The 25,364-nt window shown below is 42.7% G+C and overlaps 1 protein-coding gene across 2 annotated transcripts; it reads right to left on the bottom strand.

The window, feature by feature from the left end:
* Nucleotides 1-2,941: 2,941 nt before the first annotated feature.
* TMEM263 (transmembrane protein 263) lies at nucleotides 2,942-24,794 on the bottom strand. 2 transcript variants are annotated; one of them, XM_088478921.1, is made up of 3 exons: nucleotides 24,619-24,794; nucleotides 20,589-20,657; nucleotides 2,942-4,520 (listed from the first exon to the last, which is right to left on the bottom strand). In XM_088478921.1, exons 2-3 carry the CDS (start codon nucleotides 20,650-20,652, stop codon nucleotides 4,240-4,242), a joined length of 345 nt encoding a protein of 114 aa, XP_088335047.1. In that variant the 5' UTR covers nucleotides 20,653-20,657; nucleotides 24,619-24,794; the 3' UTR covers nucleotides 2,942-4,239. The 2 variants fall into 2 exon arrangements, with proteins under 2 accessions (XP_088335047.1, XP_088335048.1); XM_088478922.1 differs by lacking the exon at nucleotides 24,619-24,794 and adding an exon at nucleotides 24,507-24,606.
* Between the last annotated feature and the right edge of the window lie 570 nt (nucleotides 24,795-25,364).

A 25,364-nucleotide genomic window follows, 5' to 3' on the forward strand; every position in this document is an offset into this window, starting at 1 on the left:
CTCTGGGCATTGCTGTAATCACCAGCGATTGAGGCCCCGCCCCATGTGGCATCACATGGAGGGGGCGTGGCCTGCACAGAGCCCACGAATAATGTTATATTTCAAAATGGCCCCCTGCAGAAAAAAAGGTTCCCCACCCCTGGTCTAATGGGATCCAATGTTACCAACTCTGATGTTTTTGTCCAAATCCATCCAGTAGAAGGCTCAGAATAGGCTTCCAGTCAAAGTTCTGCCCAGAGTCCCTGACCGGCACCCTAACCCCTCTAAAATCTGGCCAGGATCCAACTGGACCACCTCGCATTGGTTTCATCCCAATCTGTGCAGGGGTGTCTGACTGCTTAAGTGGACAGACAAACAGACCAATGAATTTATATATATATATATATATACATATATACATATATATATATATATATATATATATATATATATATATACACACACACACACACATATATATAAAATGGTAATGCGGAAGCTGGAATAACCAGACTGCGCTCCGACAAATACAAATACTGGCCGATTAGGATGCCCTGGAACTAGCCAAAGTTTCCTTGTAGCCATGTGAAAATCTCCACCTCCTTATATCTAGTTTTCTCCCTCAAGTGTAAACAAATAGAGTCCTAACCTACCACAGATAGAAGTGACGGCTCGAATGTCTGTAGAAATGATCATGTACATGCTTGTGGAAGGAACTGTAACAGATTAAATGAGCTTTGAAAACGATCCATTGTAAATTATCAGGGAGGCATTATGACCTCCTATGGGGTCGGGAGAAGAATGTACAAAGGGGAAGAGACATCAAGCCATGGAGAGAGATCGAATGGAATAATTGCCCATAGCAACCAGATTCTATCATTTCAAAGACTGATAGATACATGACAAAAGCCGATTGGGTGCTTTGGGCAACTTTATTTTATTTTTAATGATTAGCGCTGCTTCACGCCGCTTGTGCTCACCATCTTGCTTTTTCGTGGATTGGTAACCCACAGTAGCGACACGTACTTTGAGTGCTAGGCAATACCCTGAGAACACCCCCCCATTTAGTTGTATCCTGATTTGAAATGTTCCAATGTACAGTCAGGTGCATAAATATTGGGACATTGACAGAATTTTCATATTTTGGCCTCTATTCACCACCTCAATGGCTTTGAAATGAAACAAACAAGATGTGCTTTAACTGCAGACTTTCAGATTTAATTTGAGGGTAATTACATCCAAATCAGGTGAACGGTGTAGGAATTACAATGGTTTCTGTATGTGCCTCACACTTTTTAAGGGGCCAAAAGTAATGGGACAAAAGTAAATCCTAAATCTAACTTTCACTTTTTAATACTTTGTTGCAAATCCTTTGCAGGCAATTACAGCCTGAAGTCTGGAACGCATAGACATCACCAGACGCTGGGTTTCATCCCTGGTGATGCTCTGCCAGGTCTCTACTGCAAATGTCTTCAGTTTCTGCTTGTTCTTGGGGCATTTTCCCTTCAATTTTGTCTTCATCAAGTGAAATGCATGCTCAATCGGATTCAGGTCAGGGGATTGACTTGGCCATTGCATAACATTCCACTTTTTAGCCTTAAAAAGCTCTTTGGTTGCTTTTGCAGTATGCTTCGGGTCATTGTCCATCTGCACTGTGAAGCGCCGTCCAATGAGTTCTGTAGCATTTGACTGAATATGAGCATATAATATTGCCCGAAACACTTCAGAATTCATTCTGCTGCTTTTGTCAGCAGTCACGTCATCAATAAATACAAGGGAACCAGTTCCATTGGCAGCCATACATGCCCACACCATGAAACTACCACCATGCTTCACTGATGAGGTGGTATGTTTTGGATCATGAGCAGTTCCTTTCCTTCTCTTCCCATTACTCTGGTACAAGTTGATCTTTGTCTCATCTGTCCATAGGATGTTGTTCCAGAACTGTAATAGCTTTTTTAGATGTTGTTTGGCAAACTCTAATCTGGTCTTCCTGTTTTTGTGGCTCACCAATGGTTTACATCTTGTGGTGAACCCTCTATATTCACTCTTGTGAAGTCTTCTCTTGATTGTTGACTTTGACACATATACACCTACCTCCTGGAGAGTGTTCTTGATTTGGCCAACTGTTGTGAAGGGGTTTTTCGTCACCAGGGAAATAATTCTTCTGTCATCCACCACAGTTGTTTTCCGTGGTCTTCCAGGTCTTTTGGTGTTTCTTTTTAAGAATGTTCCAAACAGTTGATTTGGCCACACCTAATGTTTTTGCTATCTCTCTGATGGGTTTGTTTTGATTTTTCAGCCTAATGATGGCTTGCTTCACTGATAGTGACAGCTCTTTGGATCTCATATTGAGAGTCGACAGCAACTGTTTCCAAATGCAAATGTCACACCTAGAATCAACTCCAGACCTTTTACCTGCTTAATTGATAATGAAATAACGAGGGAATAGCCCACACCTGTCCATGAAATAGCATTTGAGTTGATAGTCCCATTACTTTTGGCCCCTTAAAAAGTGGGAGGCACATATAGAAACCGTTGTAATTCCTACACCGTTCACCTGATTTGGATGTAATTACCCTCAAATTAAATCTGAAAGTCTACAGTTAAAGAGCATCTTGTTTGTTTCATTTCGAAGCCATTGTGGTGGTGAATAGAGGCCAAAATATGAAATTCTGTCAATGTCCCAATATTTATGCACCTGACTGTATGTATCTATCATTTCTATGAACATCTCTATTTTAAATATTTAATTTAAATTGGCAGGCCCACAGTTAGGTAGGTTTCCAATATGGCAGCACATAGTGAAGGAAGCCATATTGTGTGCTAAAAGCAACATTTATTACAACACAGCCTATAACTTTATAGAGAATCAGTGCCCACTATAACACTGTAGAAATGTAAAAAATATATATGTAAAAAATATATATTCTGTGGGAAAATTAATATTTACTTGACAAAGTCAGGCACAAAATTTATTTATTTTTTTTCTCTCGTCACAATTCACAGTTCAAGTGGGCAAGTAATTCAGTAAATATCTGAAACAGGTATATTTAAAGTACAAAAAAAAAGTGTGTGGGGAACAAATAAAAAAATACACAACCGTAGCTGCCGGTTGCATATGGACAGTAATTTTACATTTAGGTTTTGCTTAGCATTCCCTAGTAAATCCTATGTTTAAGTTCCAAAGACACGGCAAATAATTATACTCTATTTATATAGAAAATAAGCATCTTGCAATGTATAAAAATATGTAAACTACCACTTTTGGAATCCTTTAAAAAGAAAAAATATTTGCAAAGCCGAGAGGGGAAAAATCTGGTAACTACACCTTTAATTTGCAGCGATGGTGGAAGTAATAAATGTGTGCAAATACAAACGCAACCGTGAGCTTAAAAAACTTTACCTATAAGTAACACGCTTAATGAAGCAACATATATGGAAGTGTAAATATCATTTATGACGTGTACCTGAGGGTCTTCTTTAAGGCACTAAAATGTGTGTGTAGGGAGGAGAACTGGGACGTACTGTATATAGTTTAACAGTTTTTCATGTCACAGAATAAATTAAACCCAGATGTTCAAAAGACCCAACAAGTTAATCATGGGGAGAAACATAGAACACTGTTGAATATATAACTATGCAGAAAATAGTAATATCCCAAAATTCCCTGTAAAAAATACACTCAAGAAGGTGGAAAACATTAAGGTTTGAAATTTCTGGACATAAACGTAATTCGGATTATTTTAAACATTCTATGCCACCATCAGCCTGGACTGGTATAGTAATCGGTGTATGGAGTTTCAATAGAAATTATCGACTCTGAACCTACACTGGCATAGCAAGACAAAAAAAACCATGTACAATATATAATCCACACGCACCAAAACCACACATCTATGTGCTGTGACTTCTCTAGAACAGATTATGAAAAAGCAAAAAAAAATAATAATACATACACAAAAAATAAAGTTCATTAACAAATGGCTTTGAGGGTTTGAACTTGGGTTTCCAGCAACTGACATTTTTGAATGGTAAACACATGATTTGGTGTAATAACAAAAATGTAACATTTGAATAGCAGTTTAAAGGACTCCTTCATAGTCTGTTCACTGCACAACTGCTGCGAATCCTTCTGTTTGCTCAATTAACCACACCATACAGAAGCAAGGGTCTTAGGTGGTGTGGTGTTTGCTCGACTCTTCTGTAGCCACCAAATCACGTCTGGGTCAGTCCTTTTAAAAAGAAAAAGTTATAGTCTCAGTCAGATTTGTCTTTCTTTTTGCCAGAAACTTTACTGGAAACCACAGACCCCACGGCTGCAACGCTCCCAGTGACCGCCGACACTCCACCTTTCACGATGCCGACGCCTATACTTGGCACCGATGTGACTGCAGTTTTGGTCACTTCAAAACTTTTGCCTCCGATCCAGGCAACTCCTCCTATGGTGGCACCAACAGCACCTTTAGTCATGCTGAATATGCCCCCCGTTACACGTGAGAACATGCCAGACTGTGGTTGAGGGTGGTCTTTGACGGTAGCTAGAAGGGATACAAAAGAAACCATTAGTTAAATATATTTTATGGATTTTCCGGATTAAAACGTTAAATAATCTTGTGATTAGGAAAAACAGCAGTAGTAAATCTGCCTAATTTTCCCAAAGTAAAAGTTTTAAGTGGACAAAGTTATAATTAAGGCAATACTATTTTAAGACCAAGATATCTATTTATTTATAAACTGTTATTTATATAGCAAATATATTACGCGTCGATTTACAGAGAATATTTCAGTCATTTACATCAGTATATTTCAATCTATATTCACCATCACATATAAACACGTGTTTTTTTGTTTTTTTTTGGCAGAAGCAAATTCACCTACCAGTATGTTTTTAGAGTGGTGGAGGAAACTGGTTCTCCCATTGGAAGCCTACAGAGTAAGAACAAACAAACTCCGCATGTATAGGCCCTTGGTTAAGGATTGAACTTGCTGTGAGACAGTAATGAGAACTACCACGCTACCGTGTTGTCATAAATATAAAGCAAATTGCAGAGGAGGGAAATTTCACAGCATTCTGATGGACGCAATACTCACATGACCCTCTACTACAGCCCTAGTAAGCTATAATATAGTACAATTAGGTAGGTTGAAATATTTCCTAACACTGACCAATGCATTTTATAAAATACAGCGATGACTGCATAATGTCCATTCAAACCAATGAACTTCATATTTGTCAGGTAATTTCAATGCATAACCCTGGTAAATGTAAATAAAGTTTGTTATTTAGATTAATAAAGCAAACATTTTGTACCATTGATAATCATCCGGCAAGGTACACTGTGTTGACATTTACAGTTTAATTATTGCAAAATTGAATTTCACATTTATAGAGCACCGTGTACGTAAACATTTTATTGAAACCAACGTTTGCGGTAGCAGCAAATCCCCTCCCCCCAAACACTTGTTTATAACACGGATAGCTAATGCATGGGAGAAAATATTTCCTCACAAATCCTGGCATCCCTTCACTTTGCAGTTTTTTTTCCAGGCTTAATTACAGATGGACATTCGAAAATGAAAACGGGATTACAACAGGCTCTCTCGTAATAACGTATCAATACTTAAACATGGGCAGTCGTAAAAGCGAATTGAAAAATGTTAAGGTGCGTATACACTAGGCGATGTGCTCACAATGCGATATCGTGAGCCATTTCCCTTGAACTCTCCCCGGCAGCTCTCCGGCTCTCTAGGACACAATATGGTGCTAAAAAGTATCCAATCTGACTTAAGATCCATCGTGCACAAATTCTATCGCACAAAATCATGCATGAGCTGGCGAATCTTGCCTGCAGAAGGCAAGATCTGAAGATGCGATGTACAACCAGCAGGTACGCGAATCGGTATCGTTATCACGATTTGGACATATTTTACACAATTTGCTGTTCCAATGTGTCAAAATCGGGAGAACCGTGTAAAATATTGTCTAGTGTGTAGGTACCTTTGGACTCTGCTGTGTATCTCAAAATACGGACAGCTCACGGTGAATACTGCATTATCAGTACTTATGGACTACAGATTCTGGATGGATTAAGAACCACGTTTCTGTATGCAGTATTCAGGGGCCCCATGTTAGAAGTCCATATAATAAGTAGTCGTTTTTAAGGTCCTTTGGTGCAGTGTCTGCTTTCCAGTGAATGCAGTTTCGGGTTACAAGCTAGGAAAGTATGCGAGTACATAGCTGTTACAGGATTCACCATTTTCTTATGATATCAAATAGGTACATTTGCAAGAAGGCTAAATCCTTGAACCCCATACACAGAAGGAGTTGAGATTTAGATCCAGTTTGCTTAGTTAAAATGCAAACTAGCCCTTCTATTGGAATTGTACTGATACTGACCAATAGCACAACACTGGACTGATACTGACCAATAGCACAACGCTGGACTGATACTGACCAATAGCACAACGCTGGACTGATACTGACCAATAGCACAACACTGGACTGATACTGACCAATAGCACAACACTGGACTAAAACACACTGTCCACTTCCTGACCAAGGATTGTACAGTATTAGGCCAAGATGGATGTAAGAGACATGAATCAGGAACGTGTGGTTATTGGGACAATGAATGGGTTTGTGTGGTAACTGACATCATTGTACTTGTGAGTCAAACAGAACTGTACTTAAGGAAACAGTTTGCCTTTAAACCACAACACATGTTTCAAGCACATTCTCCCTGCGTTATAATGCTATTGTGTGTATGGGTACTATAATGAGTTGTTATTAATGACCTCTTAAATTGTCAAAGTAGTATTCCGGCTTCAATATTATAATACTGAAATAAAATACCCCCCACCACACACACACACACACACACACACACACACACACACAATCAGTGCTTAATATTCCTTTAAGGGAAACAAAAAAAGATCATAGAAAGAAAAAACTACAGTATAGTTCTAAATGTCAAGTGGGATGATAAAGAAATATACTGAACATCAGATGTGCTCGGCTTCTCTAGCTTGTACCCGCTGTCACAATATCAGAATGTTGCAGGTTTATAAACACTTCATATTAGAAGTGGAAATTAAGCTCCTGGAAGGATCAAAGCCATTTGTTTTGACGGAGTGCAGCGGCTGTTCCTTTTACTCCGACAGCCTTCTCCAGCTCATCGCTCGCCCCGAGCTCATCCGACAAGCTTTCATCCTCTTTTCAATCATCACCTCTCCGCATTTCAAAACCTGCCTTGCTTTGCATTCGTGGCCAAAGAGCACCTTCTCTTAAAGAAGGACTGCATCTGTCACATCAATAATACAAATACTGGGCTGCGTACTTCACAGAGCGGTGATACAGGGGAGGTGTGAGAGCAGATGTCAGCTTCATCAACTCCACCGTGAAAACACATCTGTCATAGCGGTTTTAATTACTGAAATATACAGCTCCCATGGAAAGAAGTGCATCAGCATCTCAGGGATACAATACAGTCACAGTATGTTAAGCTGTACGTGTGATGGACAATTACAGAACAACCTCAGTACTCACTCTGAGCAGTCTCCTAATCTGTAAGTACTGTAGGAGACCACTACAAATAGACAGCACATGCTATTTATACTTCATTTTTGTTGCCTATAATTCTGGATTAAGCAACATGTGGTTTACTAACTATTGTGGGACTATAAATCAAAGTACAGATGAGCCATCATACGCTTGGCCTCAATTTACTGTATGGCGCGAGATGCCTGGAGCGAGTTAGTCGCCAGGAACTGTGCATCTTTATCGCCCCAAAAATGCCTCTAATGCTGGGGAGACATTTAACGATGTGGGTGCCCAGCGATGCGATCCCCCCCCACCCGCCGACATATTGGGCGGCCGATAGACACTAGACGATCTGGTGCCAAACCGCCCAATATGTTGGCTCCTGTCACATTGCGCTGCATGGGGTAGTCAGCCGCATCCTCAGATTGGCCTGCATGTAGGGCCAACCCGACGACCCCACGGGAAGCTCACCGGAAAGTACAGTGCGTACACACTAGACTATTTTAAACAATATGTTGTTTTGATGCGTCGAAATCGGGCATAGCGTTCAAAAAATTGCCTAATGTGTTTATATTCTTAATTGTATTTTCTAGATGTTATTGTTTTTTTTTTTTATATATGTTACATTTTTTCAATACTAAAACCAAGAAAATAAGGTAATTTGAATTTATAATTACCTTGTTTCTTTTATGGCTGTATATTAATTATTTTTTTTTTCTTTTCGTATTTACCTGTTACCTACCTTTTAATAAATAAAGAGATTAAAAAAAAAAAAATGTGTATACACCTTTAGTCGCAATGTGACCAGGAGACTGCACTGATCCATTTGATATGCACCACTATATTTGTGTCTGAGTCTGTAAATGGAGCACAACGGAACTTGGCGTGGAATAAATCTGCGGCCGCTACATTGCAGCATTTCCTATAAGATTCAGACTCTGTCGAACAATGATATACAAATGAACCAGTGCAGTTTCCTGGTGCATATTGGCAAAAGGACTATAACTAAATATAGTAAAGGGCGCTGTAACAAGTTACTACCACAAGCAGCTGGAAAACAGAGGTAGTTAATCTCCTAGAAATGTAGAACAAAAGGTAAAAGCTGCACTTGAGAAAAGTGTGTAGACATTTAAAAAAAAAAAAAAAAAAAAAAAAAAATTGCATAAAATATTAAAATGCAACAATTAAAATAAATGAGTATAGACAAATAGTCAAATATTCAAACAATGGATGAATCCTGAAAAGGCATACATGTAATTAAGCCCTGAGGCACCATATATAGTATGAATTAAATCCAAGTCTTATTCAATCTGAGCGGACCCGCGATACTTTTCCGCCTCCATCACGTGTTTTGTAGGCAGAAAAGTATCGCGCGCATGCCCGCTTTACCCCGTATTCAATTTGAAAGTACGCGAAAACGGGACACGGCGAATCTTGAACAGGCGGAAAGTACTGTCAGATTTGGGGAAATCAGCCTGACACCCCCCAAAAAAAACCTCTGACATGGGGGTTAGCTATGGTACCCCCCGATTTGGCTTGCTGAAGGTATTTGGTGTTTTTAAACGGGCTCAATAGCGTTTTTGAATAAGTGGTGCAGAATAGTATTTAGGAGGTTTTTTGCAGAAAATAACCTATCCCAGCAAATTTGGGGTACTTGAAAATGGGGTCCAGCATATTTAAAAGTTGCTAAAGTTAAAAAAAATCATGAAAAATCCACCTGTCGCAAGCACCTGCAATAATAATAAAAAAAACAAAACACTTGGGGCATACTGGGGACCCCCAGAGTCAAGTTCGCTAGTTTTTAACTTTGCCCCCCAACATTTTTTTTTTACGCCCCCAAATTCAAAGTAATTTTTTGGGGTGTTCTTAAGTGTTTTTTTTTATTTTTTTGACACAGTTTACATTTGGGGGACTGTCTGAAGGCTGCAAGGGGTTTCCTGCAACGTTGCACCCCAATCCTGCACTTTTTTCCGCCTCCTATTCATAGGCAAAACTTTTCCGCCTCTCACATTGCATGGACTTTCCGCCTAGGTGGAAATTCTTCCAAATTGAATACGGAGGAAAGTCAAAACAGGCAAAAATGACATCGGTGAAAAGTTTCCTCCAAAAACACGCGAAAACGGCTTTTCGTCTCAAAATGAATACGGCCCTTAGAATGGTAAATGTCTCGCCAGGAGAATATGGTAGAAAGACCGGCTGATAAGAAGTCTCAAGATTGTCCTTAATTAGCGATGGTCCCACACTGAGCTGCTACTCCAACGCAGACAAAAACGGATCCTTGTAATGAGAGTTTGCCAGTAGCTGGGAATGGGTATGGGCTACACAGCGCAAAATTAGCCCGTCCGGAACCATCCCCGGCTATAGCCGCCACACATGCGCAGTCAGTGGGACTGTATATGCGCGGCGGCGTCGGCACTGCCGGCAGCTCTCCAAGCACATCGCAGGGACGGGCTCCTATTCCAATGCGATGCGATCATGGGCAGCCCTGACATGCCCAGATCGCATTGCAAGTGCAAACATTAATAAATGGGGGCCTAAACCTCATGTCTGATTTGAGCAACAGTGTCTAGATCAAGTACCCAGTTCACTTTCAGCTTCTCCAAAACCTGTTACTCTATCCGGAAGTTAGGCGCACATGCGGACCGATATTGGCCTTTTTAGGACCAATTTTATTAATGATACTATCAATTTTAATATGATCATTACAGAGCATATAATGGTTGTGTCACAGTTAGATTAGACTGTGATACTGTCTGAGATTAACACCAGCAGCAAAGCATGTGTGGCCAGCTTTTACTGAATTGAATAAAAAATTGTTTTGTTTTTCACACATGCCACCAATATGTCGCAGTCATCATTAGCAGCTCTGCAGGCATCACCATCAACTTTTACACTTAAGATGCCCACACACACACACAGTGATTTTTTCCCCGTTCTGGCCAATTCCGACAGATCGGAACGACAGATCGGGTAAAAAATGCCCAAATCACGAGTCCCCGCTCACGATCACGATGCCCGTCCCCGCAGGTCGCACATCACATCGTCAGATCTGCAGTGCTGTATGGCAGACCTGACAATCTAGGACACAATGAACTATAAAAAGTCTGGTTGCAGGAGATCGGATGAAGATTGGACAGCATATCGTGTGCAGATGGTGTGCTGAGCTGCCGGGGAGAGTTTCAAGGGACATCGGACACATCGTCTGATCGTAAGTATATCGCTATGTCAGTGGGCATCATTACACCAGGGTCTCAGCCGACACAAGTCAGGCCATGTTTGTCATAACTTGAGACTACATGGCCTTAATGTACTTCCGTTGTGACGGCACAACCACTGCAGTCGTACAGACACCCACTTTCCGTGAGTCTGTGCCCAATCCAGCCCCAGTCTCAGTACCCTACACTTAGCAACTCCCAAATATGTTGACTTTTTAGGGAACGGAATACTTTGGAAAGTCACTGTATACACAAGTGACACACTAGAAGCCAGGTGCAGTGCTGATAATTAGAAAACAGATAGGTCCACTAATATATTGCATTATCCATTACAAGAATGCATTTATATCAAAGAGCTCCATTCAAGATAAATGTATCTGGAATATAGCACTGTTCTACATAATGTGCCCCACGCAGAGTCTGACGCAATTTACTTCTATGTGATAATGTAAGCTGCGTCCCTGGTAAAAGGTGAGACCTGGACAACTCTGCATAAATAGTAAATTGTGTTTGATTGCAAGTATATTAAGTTTTAAAGTAGGGAAAAACTCCCCTAGGAAAAACTGTTACTAAGCGGATAGGGTACTTCTCACAGTCCTTGGAGAAAGAGTATGGGTTAAAAGAAGTTTTAAAAATGCACAGGTCTGCAATGTTCTCCCCAGGATCAATTTTACAGGCGCTCCAGACGGGCTTAATTTACATGCCACCCGGCACTATCCTGCTCCAGGGGGTCTACCTGCCAAAATCTGAGTCGCTCTGCTCTTACGTTACTGTGACAGGTACGGCAACAAACATCACCTCCCTTACCCATCTTTAATAGTTAGGGTGTCGTTCTGTGTATAGCCAGCAAGTGGGCAATATCTGCAAGAGTCTTTAAAACTTATTGAATTAATTTAACATGATTAATCTCTAGGTCAAAGCAATATAAGCATGTTAACATTTTTCTTTATTGTAAAGTATTACAGTGCCCTCATCTGGCTACTTCATAATTCCACCTGGCTGGCAAAAGTTTCTCTGAAGAAAACTGGGTCCAGCAAGCCCGGTTATGCCCAAATTTAAGGGCATGCTGACACTGGGACCTGTAAAAAAACACAAATTTACTTGGAATGACGCAAGTCTTGCTTAGTTTGGAGCTGTGGGGCAAATTACTATCTTCGTGCTCATCATTCTTATCACACAAGAGTGGCTTTTGTTCTGAGTGGTCAGAAAGTGTAAAAAGCCACTCTGATTGGTTAGTACACATTGGTGGATTACTTGTAATGCAACACAGTGGCTATTGCCACACTGACTAAGCCACGTTGCAGCAGCTCATGTGGTAATTCCCTTAAGGAATACAGCACCGTGCTGATTGGCATAGGGCTGGTTTGGCACTACAACCCTTTGGGTTCCCAGGTAGTGTGCCACAAGTCCTGTATAGAAAAGCCTAGTGCTGGTAGTAGCAATTTCCACAATATTTGTCTCCCCTATTTTGATGGTAACAACACTACCGTGGTTGGGGTATTGAATGCATTTACGTCCAACTCTGCATGAGGTCAGATATCTTACCACAGGAAATTCCTCTCATTTGATCTACTGGGAGACTTAAGCTGGGTACACACTCCCCGAACAGAGGGTCTGCCTGACATTGGACAAGTGTGTACCCGCCGCTGACCGCTCCACAGACACTATCCTGGTCGCCTGTCAGGTCTCCTGGTTTTTAAACATCCTTAACATCTAGGAGACCGGACCGCCGACCAATGTTGTAGAGTGTAGGCTGCGGTGACCGGAGCTGGCGACTGTGCTGGATCCGGTGCTATACCACACCACCCGCCACTACTGCAGGAATGGCGGCGGTGGTGGCTTACCTTGCATGCGACGGCACGGTTTCCATTTTCAAAATGGCATCGTGGCACCATTTTTGAAATTCAAGAGGGTCTCGGCGAGCCAATCACGGTTCGCCAGGTCATCGCCCCTTTATGCTGGCTTATATAAGCCAGCGCGAGGGAGCAGGTGCCATTTTGACAGCGGAGGAGGAGCGAAGAGCTCCTAAAGATTGAAGATGCCGGGGAAGTCCTGGAAGGGCGGCAGCCATGAAAAAGAGCTTAAAGGCCGCCCCCCTCCTGGTAAAAGTGAAGCAAAATAAATTAAAACAGTCAGTGTCATGTTTTAATTTTACTATTTATTTTACAGGGGTACTATAGGTACTAGCTGTCCCTTAATGCCCCGCCTGCTGGTACTGGGCTTGCTGGGTCCTGTAGTTCCACCTATAAAAGACAATATTACACTTTTAATAATGGACTATCAACTCGGCACCCACAGCCCATACGCAGACGATAGCCTCGGGCTTCAGCTTGGCCTTGGGTGCACTGGGTCCCCCCTTCCCCAGGAATCCCAGGCCTGGGCTGACTAGTTAGAGGGGACCCCGCCAAGTGTGTCTCCTGGCTGTGGCATTACCCACCTGCTAGAGGAGTCTGGTGCTGGTTCTGAAAATACGGGGGACCTCTACTTGTTTTGTTCCTCGTATATTTAGGACCAGTGCCAGCTCCAAGGGCCTGGTGCTGGTTCATGAAATATGGGGGACCAGTACATGTTTTGTCCCCTGCATTTTTTTGAACCAGGGCCAGCTCAAGGAGCCCGGGGCTGGTTATGCCTCTGTGGGAGAAAACCCACACCATTGTATTTTGGTTTATTTTGGAAACCTGATATCCTGTCCTGTTCCAATTATCAGGTTATTAATTCTCAACCTCCACCCTAGTCACCATTATAATTAATTAAATTCCTCATTAATAAATCCCCTTTTCTGCAGAGCCGAACTTATTTTTTCAGCAGACACAGATTGGAGGTGAGTAGCGAGAATTGGATGTAGAACCTGAGAGCAGGTCTGCAGTAAGTACTACAGTATATTATAGTAGTATGTACCCAGCATTACTGTATATTGATCATTGCAATCTTAAATGTTTTGTATGGCCTCTATTATATTGTTCCAGCCACAGATAAAACTATAAATGAATATTTATAATGACTAATTTTTAAGTTATTTACTGGTATGTATAAGGAATAAAATGGGGAGTCACCCATACCATTGCAGCATGCACAAACTATTATTTATTTGTACAGCTCCACTATATTAAGAACCATTTTCCTCTGATTATTCAGTCATTTACATTCTTAAGACCGGTATGTCCTCTGTTTCAAAGGCCTAAGGGCCGGTTTCAATTACACGCGAAAAGTCGAAAACGTTTCGCTTATTGACGCTTTTCGCCTGTTTGCGTCTTATCTTCAAATTCAATTCTGGGACCAATTCGCCTAAAAGGAAACTGAATGCACTGAAACAGGCGGAAAAGTTTCTTCACTGAATGGCAGGTGGAAACAAGGGCAAAATCTCTGTTTTGGGGTGCAAATGTGGGGGAAGTGATTCAGAACCCTTTGGACAACCCCCAAAAGGACAAATCAGCCAAAAAATAAAAAAATACCTTAGAACACCCCAAAAAAGACAAGTAATTTTTGGGGAGAAAATTAAAAAAGTGGCGGGACAAGGATAAAAAGTAGCAAAATAGGTTTCTTGGGGAGCTGTATGGATGGGGCAGGTGTATTTAGGATTGCAGGTGCTTGCAGCAGGTGGATTTTTCACATTTTTTAAAACTGCACTTTAGAGACACAAAAATATGCTAGCACCCATTTTCAAGTACTCCAAACTTGACTGGACTATTTATTTTCACCCAAATATACGGTTTCTATCATTCTTCATCACTTTAACAAATATGCTTCTAGAAAGCTTTTAACACAAATTAAGAACACTAAGTACATTTATTAGGGCTAATAGAACACATCTGTAATGATTTCCAGTGTCATAGGAAATCTTATTTTGGGGTACAGACTGATTCCCCCAATCTATTCAGTACTTTCCGCCTGTTATGCATTCGCCTATTTGCGTTTTCGCCTGTTCTGTAATTGAATAGGGCGAATCGCGGGGACACGCATGCTGCGAATTCGCATCTCAAACAGGCAAATGCGGCGGAAACCACAATAGGCGAAAAGTTTCCAACCTTTCACGTCTAATTGAATATGGGCCTAAGGGCCTGATTCAGACCACTCGCGAGCGGCTGTCCGCTCGCAAGTGGGTCGATGTTATGGACTGAGCATGCGCACGACGGAGGGAGCTCCGTCGTGCGCATGCGCCAGACGCGACGAGCGAAGGAAAGTCCTTCGCTCGTTGTGTCTGATCAAAGGGGGCGTGCTGTCGATGTTGATTGACAGCACGCCCCCTTTGGTAGGCGTGCCTCCCTGACGGGGGCGTTCCCACGGGAACGCCTCCCGTCAGAAGCCGTCCCACTGACATAACTAGTGATGTCAGTGGGAGTGATTTTGGCTTTGATAGAGCCAAAATCACTCCGGAGCTTGCGGTTGAAAACCTCAACCGCAGGCTCCGGCTCGCAATTTCGATGGTCGCGATGGTCTCGACCATCGCGGCCATCAAAATGCACGCTCGTATAGCCTGTGGGTGGTGACCCACAGCTATACGAGCGTCCAGAAGGACGCTCCATTTTCATGGAGGCCAGCCCTCATTCAGAGCGTGCGCTCTGCTCAGAGCGTACGGCTCTGAATGAGGGCCTAAGTCAGTAAATTTGCTGGATTGAGCGGCATTCTGTAAATCCTTACTCTAGCTCCCTATTACTTTCAGAATTCAATTCATGCTTCTCACCCTCACCAACCTTTATTCATTACTAACCTCATTTCAAGAAACATCCCCTGTAGCCCTCTTGGATCTGCCTCTTTTCGCTAACCACTCTTATCGCGCCACCAAGACTCCTACCATGCTGCTCCCCTTTTAAGAAACTCCTACCCTGCCTGACCAGACTTTCTCCAACCTTCAGTCAAGTGCTTTCTCAAAGCCCATTATTTACCATAGCCTCACCCTACACCATTGGGTGCTACCAACTAGTCCCTCTAGGTCATATGGTTTGAACATCACCTTCTCCATCAAGACTGTTCTCGCGAGCAAGATCTCATGTCTGTATTCCGTGTGTCCTAATTCTGTTTATATGTATAATTTTTTTTTTAATCTATCTGGTGCAGAAGAGCTTTACAGCACCTTCTGAATAACCAATGATGATGATTATTTACTTTGCCTCATCATCTTTCCTGAAAACCACAGAGCACATGGTATAGTCTGGGGTTTATGATACCAGCGCCAACAAATAATGCTCGATAGTTCTTCACAAAATACTATATAAACACTAGAACTGTGGGCCTTCTTCAGGTTGGTTCGCAATGCTGCGTTCGCACGCAGCCGGCCGATGTTTGCAATCTGCACATAAGACGCAGTGCGCGTACCACGCACTGCGATCGGGAATGCGATCGCAGCCAGTACACAGACCCATCTCCCATTGACTGACAGGAAGTGGAGTTTGTATGTGGTAATGGGAGGTGGTCGTGCGAACGCAGGCGTGTCAGTGCATTCGAACGCCGTTGCAGCGGCGTGCATAAATTATTCACAGTGAACCCATACGCAGCCTGAGCACTCACTGCGCGCAGGAACTTCTGCGGCAGGGTCATGTCAACCACAAGTGTGCGTGGAGCTCCGATGTTACCCATGATTTGCATACTTGCACATTAGTACGGATGTGAGAAGAGGGTAAGGGGGCGGCATATGTAGTGCTGGGCGTCTGCATCTTGTGCTGCGACAGCCGTGCGAATGCATTCATTAGCATATTTTCGCAGCGGCCGGGTGCGCACAAACGCAGTATTGCAATCCAACCAGACTCAGGCCCCGTGTCCCCCGAACTCTAAAAAAAAAAAAGGCCACTCAAATAGAATACCTGAGATCCAAATCTATTCGCTTCTGGCACTATGAGACTGCTGATAAATCTGTCACATGCAGCAGACATCTAATATCAAAGCTTTAACAATCACAAGTCTACAGATCTAACCACTTGCCTGTATGGGAAGACAGAGGACTAGAATAAAGTACAGGATTGGTTATGGTCCTTGTGTTATGTGTTAAAATCTGTAGAAAGTGTTTTTTTGGAAAATACACTATAGCATTCCCAAAGAGAACACAAAGAGAACTAGCTGTTACTGAAATGCACAGAAGAGAATATTGGAATAATACTTATACACACTCACTTAGGGGCGATTAAATGGTTTTCACCTTCGGCTGTGACTAACAGGCGACTGACGGAGCATTTCTATTGCTGCGCAGTTTCTGGCATGAGTGGCAGCAGGTGGGCACATTTTTGTTTTCATTCTCCTGAGGTGGCGAGGAGCAATGTGCGATAAGTCCTGGTCTCGGGCACGCTAACCAGGACTTTGGACGGGTTTAGCCATTTTATGTGGCTGAACCCGGTGTATTTGGTGTGACATGAGCGAAAAGCCATGGGCATCCAAAAACAATTGAATATCGCCTCCTGATCTCCCATCACTGTAGACTTTAGATCAGACGCGATAGAACAATTTAATCGCCCCCTTAGAATGGTGCAGAATTTGAGATCATAGCAATGCTCTGGCGCTAATAAGAATTTGTCAGACTAGCCATAAATAAAAAAAAGCAGATAGCAACCCAAACACTTCCTGTATACCCCCAGTATGCTCTAGCGAGATATATAGCTTTGTAATAAGCTTAGTAACATGTAAAACAGGGCCAACAGGTATAGACAATTATTTAGGAACAGAAAAATAAAAAAAACTTTACAATCTTTTAAACCGGATTTTGTACGTGATCTTAGTGGCTCGTCAACCTTGTCAAACAAGACAGGGACCACATTAATCCCCAAGCAATTGAATGTCCAGGAGGCTTGTTAACTATTTAAAATACCTTGTAGATGAGATCCTTGATAGAAATGTTGGTTATTTTACTATGCTGGTGCCCTATTTAAACCTTTTTAATTAACTGGGCTTTTGTACTCGACAATAAATCACATAATGCTTCTATTTTTGACAAAAATAACTGTCAATCTGTATATACCACTTGTACGGTCACTTGTAACCCTTTCCTCAGCACATGGACAGTGCAGCAGAGGCACTTGTGCGCTTTATTAGGCCACGCAAATGGCAATTGGAATTTACACAGAAGTAACAGAAGAATCAGCTGCGACTGCACATACTAGCAGCCAAGTAGGCTTTTCTCCATCTATTAATGCACTGAAGGAGCATATAAAATACCTTGACTGCATTCATGCATCATGCTACAGCTCTGTTATCAGAAGCATTAAGAAGATTACTTAGATGGGGAAACGCTCAATTGCGCACTCCTGTGCGTTTGCGAAGTCATCTTTTGGTTGGGCGTGCTGCACGGTCAATCAGAAGATATCGTGAATGAAGTGGTGCACATGGTGTAGTGTGTGTGGTCAAATGGACGACCAAGCGATAGGTCTTTCCACTTTGGCCGCTGAAGACGTCACCTTTACCTAGGTACACCTAGCCTCAGCAAACACAAAACAACACTGCAAAATAAGAAAATTGCATTTTCCGTTTCCCCTTTACAGCACAGCCCACTGTGCAGCCCATTATTTAAATTAGCCAGTGATCTGGAAGATGGTTGTCCTAGTGCGGGGATGGGGCACCTCAGGCCCGGGGGCTGTATAAGGCCCCCCCGGGAATCATTTGGCCCTCTGAGATTTTCTGCTAGCCTCATCTGACTAGCAGGGTGCCTAGAATGGCATCCTGCAGCCAGAATCTATGCAGCAGTGCCAGTGCCATGTTCTTAGGACATCAGGGCATTGCTGTAAACACCACTAATCTGGTCTCCACGTTGACTGCTCCCATCTGCTGCCCCAGAGTCTTTAACCCCTCTGGGCACACTGTTCTGTGCATGCTGGGACCCTCTTCTGGCTTCACACTGGAACATTGCTCTATCTCCCTCTGGTTCTGCAGTGCTGGTTCTTCGTGGCACCTACACATACAAATAAGTCCTCCTTTGCCCAGTGAGCTGCCCTTCTTATAGCCGCACACTGGGGGTAAGGCTGTTGGCCGGCGGTAAACGATTGTTGTGTCTGCCGTCAGGGTCGAAAACCACAGCGATTGTGAAACCGCCCCCGTGTGATGTCACACGGATGGGTCGGGGCCTGCATATAATGTTAACTATATCAAAATGGCCCTTGGCAGAAAAAAGGTTCCCCTCCCCTGTTCTAGTGTTTACGATCAAATTACACATTAAATCATTCCGCCACTTGGATCATTGCACAGTGTGTACGCTGAATATCATTTGTTCTGGGATGAAGGGGAATTGGAATAACCATCCCGTCATCTTGGCATTGCTCTGAGGTGTACCTGGCCTGGCTTCTGGCAGAGCTCCATAACATTAACAGGAGCAAGCAGCATAAAGAATCACTGTGGTAAGAGAGAATTGCTCAGGTATCTGAAAACAACCAGCAATTTAATGTTTAAACGACCATAAAAGGAAAACAAATGTCAATGTAAAAATGTATTAGAATAGCATAAACTACTACGCACAATAAAACAGTGCCAGATTTAAAAGGATTTTAGTTTTGTCACAATGTTCCGCATACTGCAGTTCCATCACAGAGAAAAAACATGGCTCTCCATATGCCAGGCTCTCCCCTGATTCAGCCAATGTCACTGCAAAGGGGAGTGTTGTACATTCCGGTGCCCAAAATAGCTCTGTCATAACAATTCCCATCACACCTGATATTGTATCTCTACATGCCACAAAGACTGGCTGGGACTGTGTGATGCTTATGTATACACAGACTATTTCCATATTCCAGATTTGTAACATTATCTCAGAGGTTCAAACATCAAATCCCAGGACCAGCACGAGGTGCAGCAGCCTTCAAGACCACTGGTGAAGGGTGAGGTGGAACTTTACGGACATTAATATTCAATTTCGGTTCACTGAGAAATAAAATAACATTCAGCCACTTTGAGAAGTTGTTAGTTAAGCTATGCAATGAAAGTGACCACACGCGGCAATTCAGTTGTTTAACCCAATCGCTGTACAGATCTATGCCAGACAAAACTTTCCGGAGGTTGGACCGCCTGTCAAGAACAGGGACCATCAGCATGGTCATCGTTAAGACAATTTTTTCAACCTTAATGACATTTCCAATTTCATTTTTATAACGGAGAACAATAGCGGGCGGTTGTACATTTCTACATAAATTGCCAGATTCCCAGAAAGATTAAATAAAAAGTTACTTCAATGCAATTTTTACAATTAATAAAAGGCTCCCCAACATTAGACCATCTGCGATTAACAGGGTAATGGCCAGATCCTAAGGGTAAATTTACTAAAGTGAGTTTTAGAAGTGGAGATGATGCCCATAGCAACCAGATTCTAGCTATTATCTTCTAGAAGGTGCTAGTTAAATGTTAAGTAGAATCTGATTGGTTGCTATGGGCAACATCACTATTTCTAAAAACTAAGGGAGGGGCATTAACTATAGTGTGGGGGCTGTCCCAAACTGCATTAGGTGTATGTGTACAACTTGGGGGGCCTGATACAGAGATGGACACTATTGCACTGTGACTGTCTGCAGCGGCTGTGCAATAATATGGTAATGCCGCAGGAGACGTCTTTTGTAAACAGACGCCTCCTGCCGGGTTCTGTGATCTGCAGTTGTGTCTGAAAACGCAGCATCGGATCACTCTGAGTGACCATCAGTCACAGGAGAAACCTTCAGGTTACTCAGGATGGGTGGCAATTCACAAGGACGCAGCCGCATTTCGACACCTGCGAACGGCCACAGTATGTCAATCAGGCTGCGGCGTCCAGGGCAGTGCGAACGATCACGCAGAAGAGGAGTTGCACATGCACGGTACAGATCCCCAAACCATCGGGGTTTACGTACAACTCTGAATCAGGCCCTCGATGGGAAAATGGCAATTCCTTGGAGAAAAAGTGTAATTACCATCTGGTGCCTCTTCCCGCATATATGCAGGAACCTCCTCTTCAGATATCTCTGTCTGATTCATTGTGCCTAAGACATAAAACACAACAGGTTTGTTATAATTATGCACAAGAAGAAGTCATCTGCTTAAAGTAAATAGAAACGTTCAGATCTAAACCCCAGAGCAACATTATGCAAAGAATTGCATAGCTGTGATGCGACTGTAATGCTGCCTGCAGATAGGCCTCCCTAGGGACACTGATGCTAAACACAGCCCATTATCTTCTACTGTACAATCTATATAAAGACAAAATATTCAGCATTCAGGTGAAGGTTATAGTAAATTACATACTTGGCAAATAACAGCTGCAGTGCAGACAAGTGATAAAAATCAGACTTTCCGCTACACCACACACACACACACACACACACACACACACACACACACACACACACACCTTTCAGGCCTATTTTTCAGCCATTGTTCCATGAGGAAACACGCTGGAGAGGTGTCACTAATAGCAACCGACAGGTAAAATAGAGTTAAGCAACCAGTGGCACTCCAGCATTTACATGCTAGTCCCAGCATGTCCAGACAGCAAGAGGGATCAAAATACTATGCAAGTAAGTATACAGAACATTACAAACTGCTGAAAGGGACTGTGAGAGAAATTATATATATATATATATATATATATATATATATATATATACACATATATATATACATGCATACATACATACATATACACACACAAATGGATTAAATTTTAGGACACAGACACACATATATATATCATATACATAGACGCATATACACATAGCTGTTCTATTATTATATATATACACACTCGCAAGCAAGCAACACACATGTATATACATACTGCAATATATATTCTGTAAATTGTGTGTAAGAGTCTAAAATGTTCTTTAAATGCAGAAAACAAATGGAAGTCTGACTCACTGAGGCCAATAGAATAACAAGTTACCAACATTCTAAAAAAAGAATTACAGAGACAATAATAACACTAATTGCAAATATGCACAGCTACTGTGTAAACCAAGAGTCATCTACAAGACTACTGGAGTTCCAGCACTCAGCTTGCAATCTGCTCCCAAAGATGTACTTTGATAATATGGTGTTTACAGCCTGCTGCTGAACAAAAGCTCTGTAGAAGGGAGGAGGTCTGGAGTACAGAGGAGCTTTTCTTCATTTCAGTGACGTGGCAGAGACTTAAACCTGGTCTCTAACTTGCTGGAAGCTCCGCCACGCTTTACAGAAATACTTCCATGTCATCCCAGGGGATAAAGGATAATCTGCCTCTACCTATATATACATACATATATATATACATACATACATACATACATACATACATACATACAATCCCACCTAAGGCTTATGTAGGATGGTAAACCCTGTGACACTACAGAAAGTGCTACTATAATAAATTCTGAAAATAAATTAGGAATATCTAGGAGCTGCTGCAGTTCTCACTGTGACAAAAGTTTACAAGTCACTTTTTGTGGGTTACTCGGGAGTACTGGGAAATAAGCCAAAAAAGGGGCCCATTCCTAACCCAGCCATCCCAGGCGATAAGTATTTACAGCTAATCTTAGCTACTACGCAAAAGCAGACATCTAGCCATATACTTCCTAAATTAGTCACAGAAACCAACAACTGCATTAAGTACACAAAGGACATTTACCCTGGTAATTTAAACATACGGATCATGGAGGGAAAGGTGCAGGACACTGCAGGTCAAATTTATAAGGCAGAGTGAGGGGTTAATAGTGTAGATCAGAAGACAATACAATACATAGATCTCTCTGTGCATGTATACAGAAATATTTAAATAGACACATCTAAATATATCACCTGTACACAAATCAGGACTGCTAGAATACTATTTGTAAGATGAATATATTATCTATCATTACCCTAACTAGTACTAATCCACTGTACATTCCTTATTACTACCAGCATTATGATGTAGTTACCCTACTGTGCCAGATTACACCATATTTATTACAGATTTACACAGCGTCATATACCTACTCCTGTTACTTTACTGGGACTAGTCCATCCCACAATCCCTGTTCTTGCCTTTGGCCCATCCCATAGTCCTTATGCGTTACCACTTCTGGTATCACGCAGTTCCTAGATATACCGTCAATAAACTGATCCATCCCACTAACCCTATTATTGCATTCAGCTGGTCCATTCCACGTTCCCTATAATTATTTATGACTAGACCGGGCTTATTTATTTATTACCAGTTATTTATATAGCGCACACATTCTGCAGCGCTTTACAGAGAATATTTGGACATTCACATCAGTCCCTGCCCCAGTGGAGCTTACAATCTATATTCCCCACCACATGCACACACACTTCTAACACTAGGGACCCAATTAACCTACCAGTATATTTTTGGAGTGTGGGAGGAAACCAGAGAACCCGGAGGAAACCCATGCTAGACAAAAGTATGGTACTCCAGCTGTCGTAGAACTGCACAACTTTGGTAGGGCATGCTGGGATGTGTAGTTCCACAGCAGCCACATGTTGACTAGTCCATCCCAGAGTCATTATTTTTGATTTGTTCATCCCACAATAACTATTGCTTTTAACTGCTCCATTCCAGTCCCTACTTCTACCCCCTCTAGGAATTTTTGTATAGCACAGTCCCTGCTGCTAGCTCTTTTAGGACTTTTTCAACCCACAGTCCCTACTGCTACCCCTTCTAGGACTTTCATCCCAGTGTCCCTACAGTTAGCTCTTCTGAAACTTTTCCATCCCACAGTTCCTACTGATACCCCTTAAAGGATTTTTCATTCAAACAGTCCCCACTACTACTACCCCTTCTAGGACACTTTTTTTTTCTATACTAGTTCCAACTGCTAACCCTTGTAGGACATTTTAATCCCACAATCCCAAATGCTACACCTTCTTTGACTTTCATTCCATAGTCCCTACAAGTTCCTCTCCTATGACTTTGTCGTCATCACACAGTCCCTATTGGTACTCCTTCTAGAACTTTTTTTTTATCCAACAGTAGGACATTTTTTTTTATTTATTATAATCACAGATTCTGCAGCACTTTACAGAGATTTAACCATTCACACCAGTCCCTGTCCCAGGGGAGATTACAATCTAGGTTCCCTATCACCTGTATACACATACACACTAGGGTTAATTTTTGTCAGGAGCCAATTAACGTACCAGTATATTTTTGGAGCGTGGAAGGAAACTGGAATACCCAAAGTACACCCACGCAAGCACAGGGAGAATATACAAACTCCACACAGTTAAGCTGGCCACACACTAGACCAACTTACATCCAACCAGCCAACTTGTTGATTGGTTGGAATGAAAATCTGGTAAGGAATGAAAGCAAATGACAATCAGCACTTTGCTCCCAAACGCCGGAAAATGAACAAAAATTGTTGTTTGAACAAATTGCTTAGATCAAACATTTAACAAACTTCTCTGACGACCATTTTCATCTGTTTTCTGGCATTTAGGAGCAAATTCCTGATCATCATTTACTCCCATTCCTTACCAGATTTTCATTCCAACCAATCAACAAGTTGGCTGGTTGGATGTAAGTTGGTCTAGTGTTTGGCCAGCTTTAGGGTCAAGGTGGGAATCAAACCCAAGGCCTCAGTGCTGTGAGGCAGTAATGCCAACCGTGCTATCACAGTTCTTCCTGCTCTCCCTTCTAGGACTTTTCATCCCATAGTCCCTACTGCTAGCCCTTCGACAACCTTGTCATTCTACAATCCCTAGTGATGCCCCTTCCAGGACTGTTTCGTCCCAGTCCCTACTGCTACCCCTTAGTTCTTTTTCATCGCAGTCCCTATTGTAAACCCATCTAGGACTAATTTATCCCATAGGCCCTACTGATGGAGCCACTGGGACTGATGCATCTCACAAACCCTAGTCCTCTGTCCACTGACTCTTCTGGGACTGATCCATCATCACAGAGTCCCAGTTACCACCGATACAGCACAGCCCTTGCTCTCACCGCCCGCTGGCGGCCTGGCTCACCTGGAGCTGCTCACACCTCCGCACACTCCGACAGTAAAAGCTCCAAAGCTGCAACTCAGTCACACTCACGAATCTAGTGTCCCTCCGCCAGCAGCTATAATAATAATATCTCCGCTCGATCACTCTCTTCGGCCGCTGCGGACGTGGCGCCTGACGCATCCTTCCGCTCAGCCAATCGCAGCGTCCCGCCGCCTCAGCCAATCAGCTCCGAGCCAGGTTGAGTGACGTGGAGCTGCTGCCCAGATGTTCTGTCACCGTTAGTTAGGTTGGTGCCAGCTGCGGGAATTAGGAGGCGGGATCCGGTCATGTGGGGCGCACAGCACTGCAGCGCCAGTTCCCTCGGGTGCTCTGCACACCTGTGCACAGCACTACCGCAGCACGACCTCAAATGACAAAGAAGATGCTTATAAAAACGTCATACCACCCAAATGTCTGTACTTTAGCATAGTTGTCTCTACACGCTGTGGACAGGCCCAGTTCCAATGACCTTATTCATGAAGGAACTGAAATGAGAGAACGCACGCACTCAGCCGATGTTTTTGCACTGCACATGCATCGCACTGCGCATGCGCAAACTAGCCATTGTGATCGGGTTATGGGATGCAGACTACACTCCATGTGCACGCAGACGCTTCCGATATTGTTTGACAGGAAGTGCCATATGTGTTTATGGATGACGGGGGGTGGTCAGGCGAATCCAGGCGTGCCTCTACATTGGGACGCCATTATAGGGGCGTGCATCATTA

Source organism: Taudactylus pleione, unplaced genomic scaffold, assembly GCF_031769625.1.
Source record: "Taudactylus pleione unplaced genomic scaffold, aTauple2 ptg000225l, whole genome shotgun sequence".
NCBI classification, from domain to species: Eukaryota; Metazoa; Chordata; class Amphibia; order Anura; family Myobatrachidae; genus Taudactylus; species Taudactylus pleione.

Excerpts from the sequence above, each read along its gene's own strand:
- TMEM263 (XM_088478921.1), bottom strand. The coding sequence starts at position 20,652 with ATGAATCAGACAGAGATATCTGAAGAGGAGGTTCCTGCATATATGCGG. Across the intron at positions 4,521-20,588 it reads GCGGGAAGAGGCACCAGATG|CTACCGTCAAAGACCACCCT; the intron begins GTAATTACACTT and ends TATCCCTTCTAG.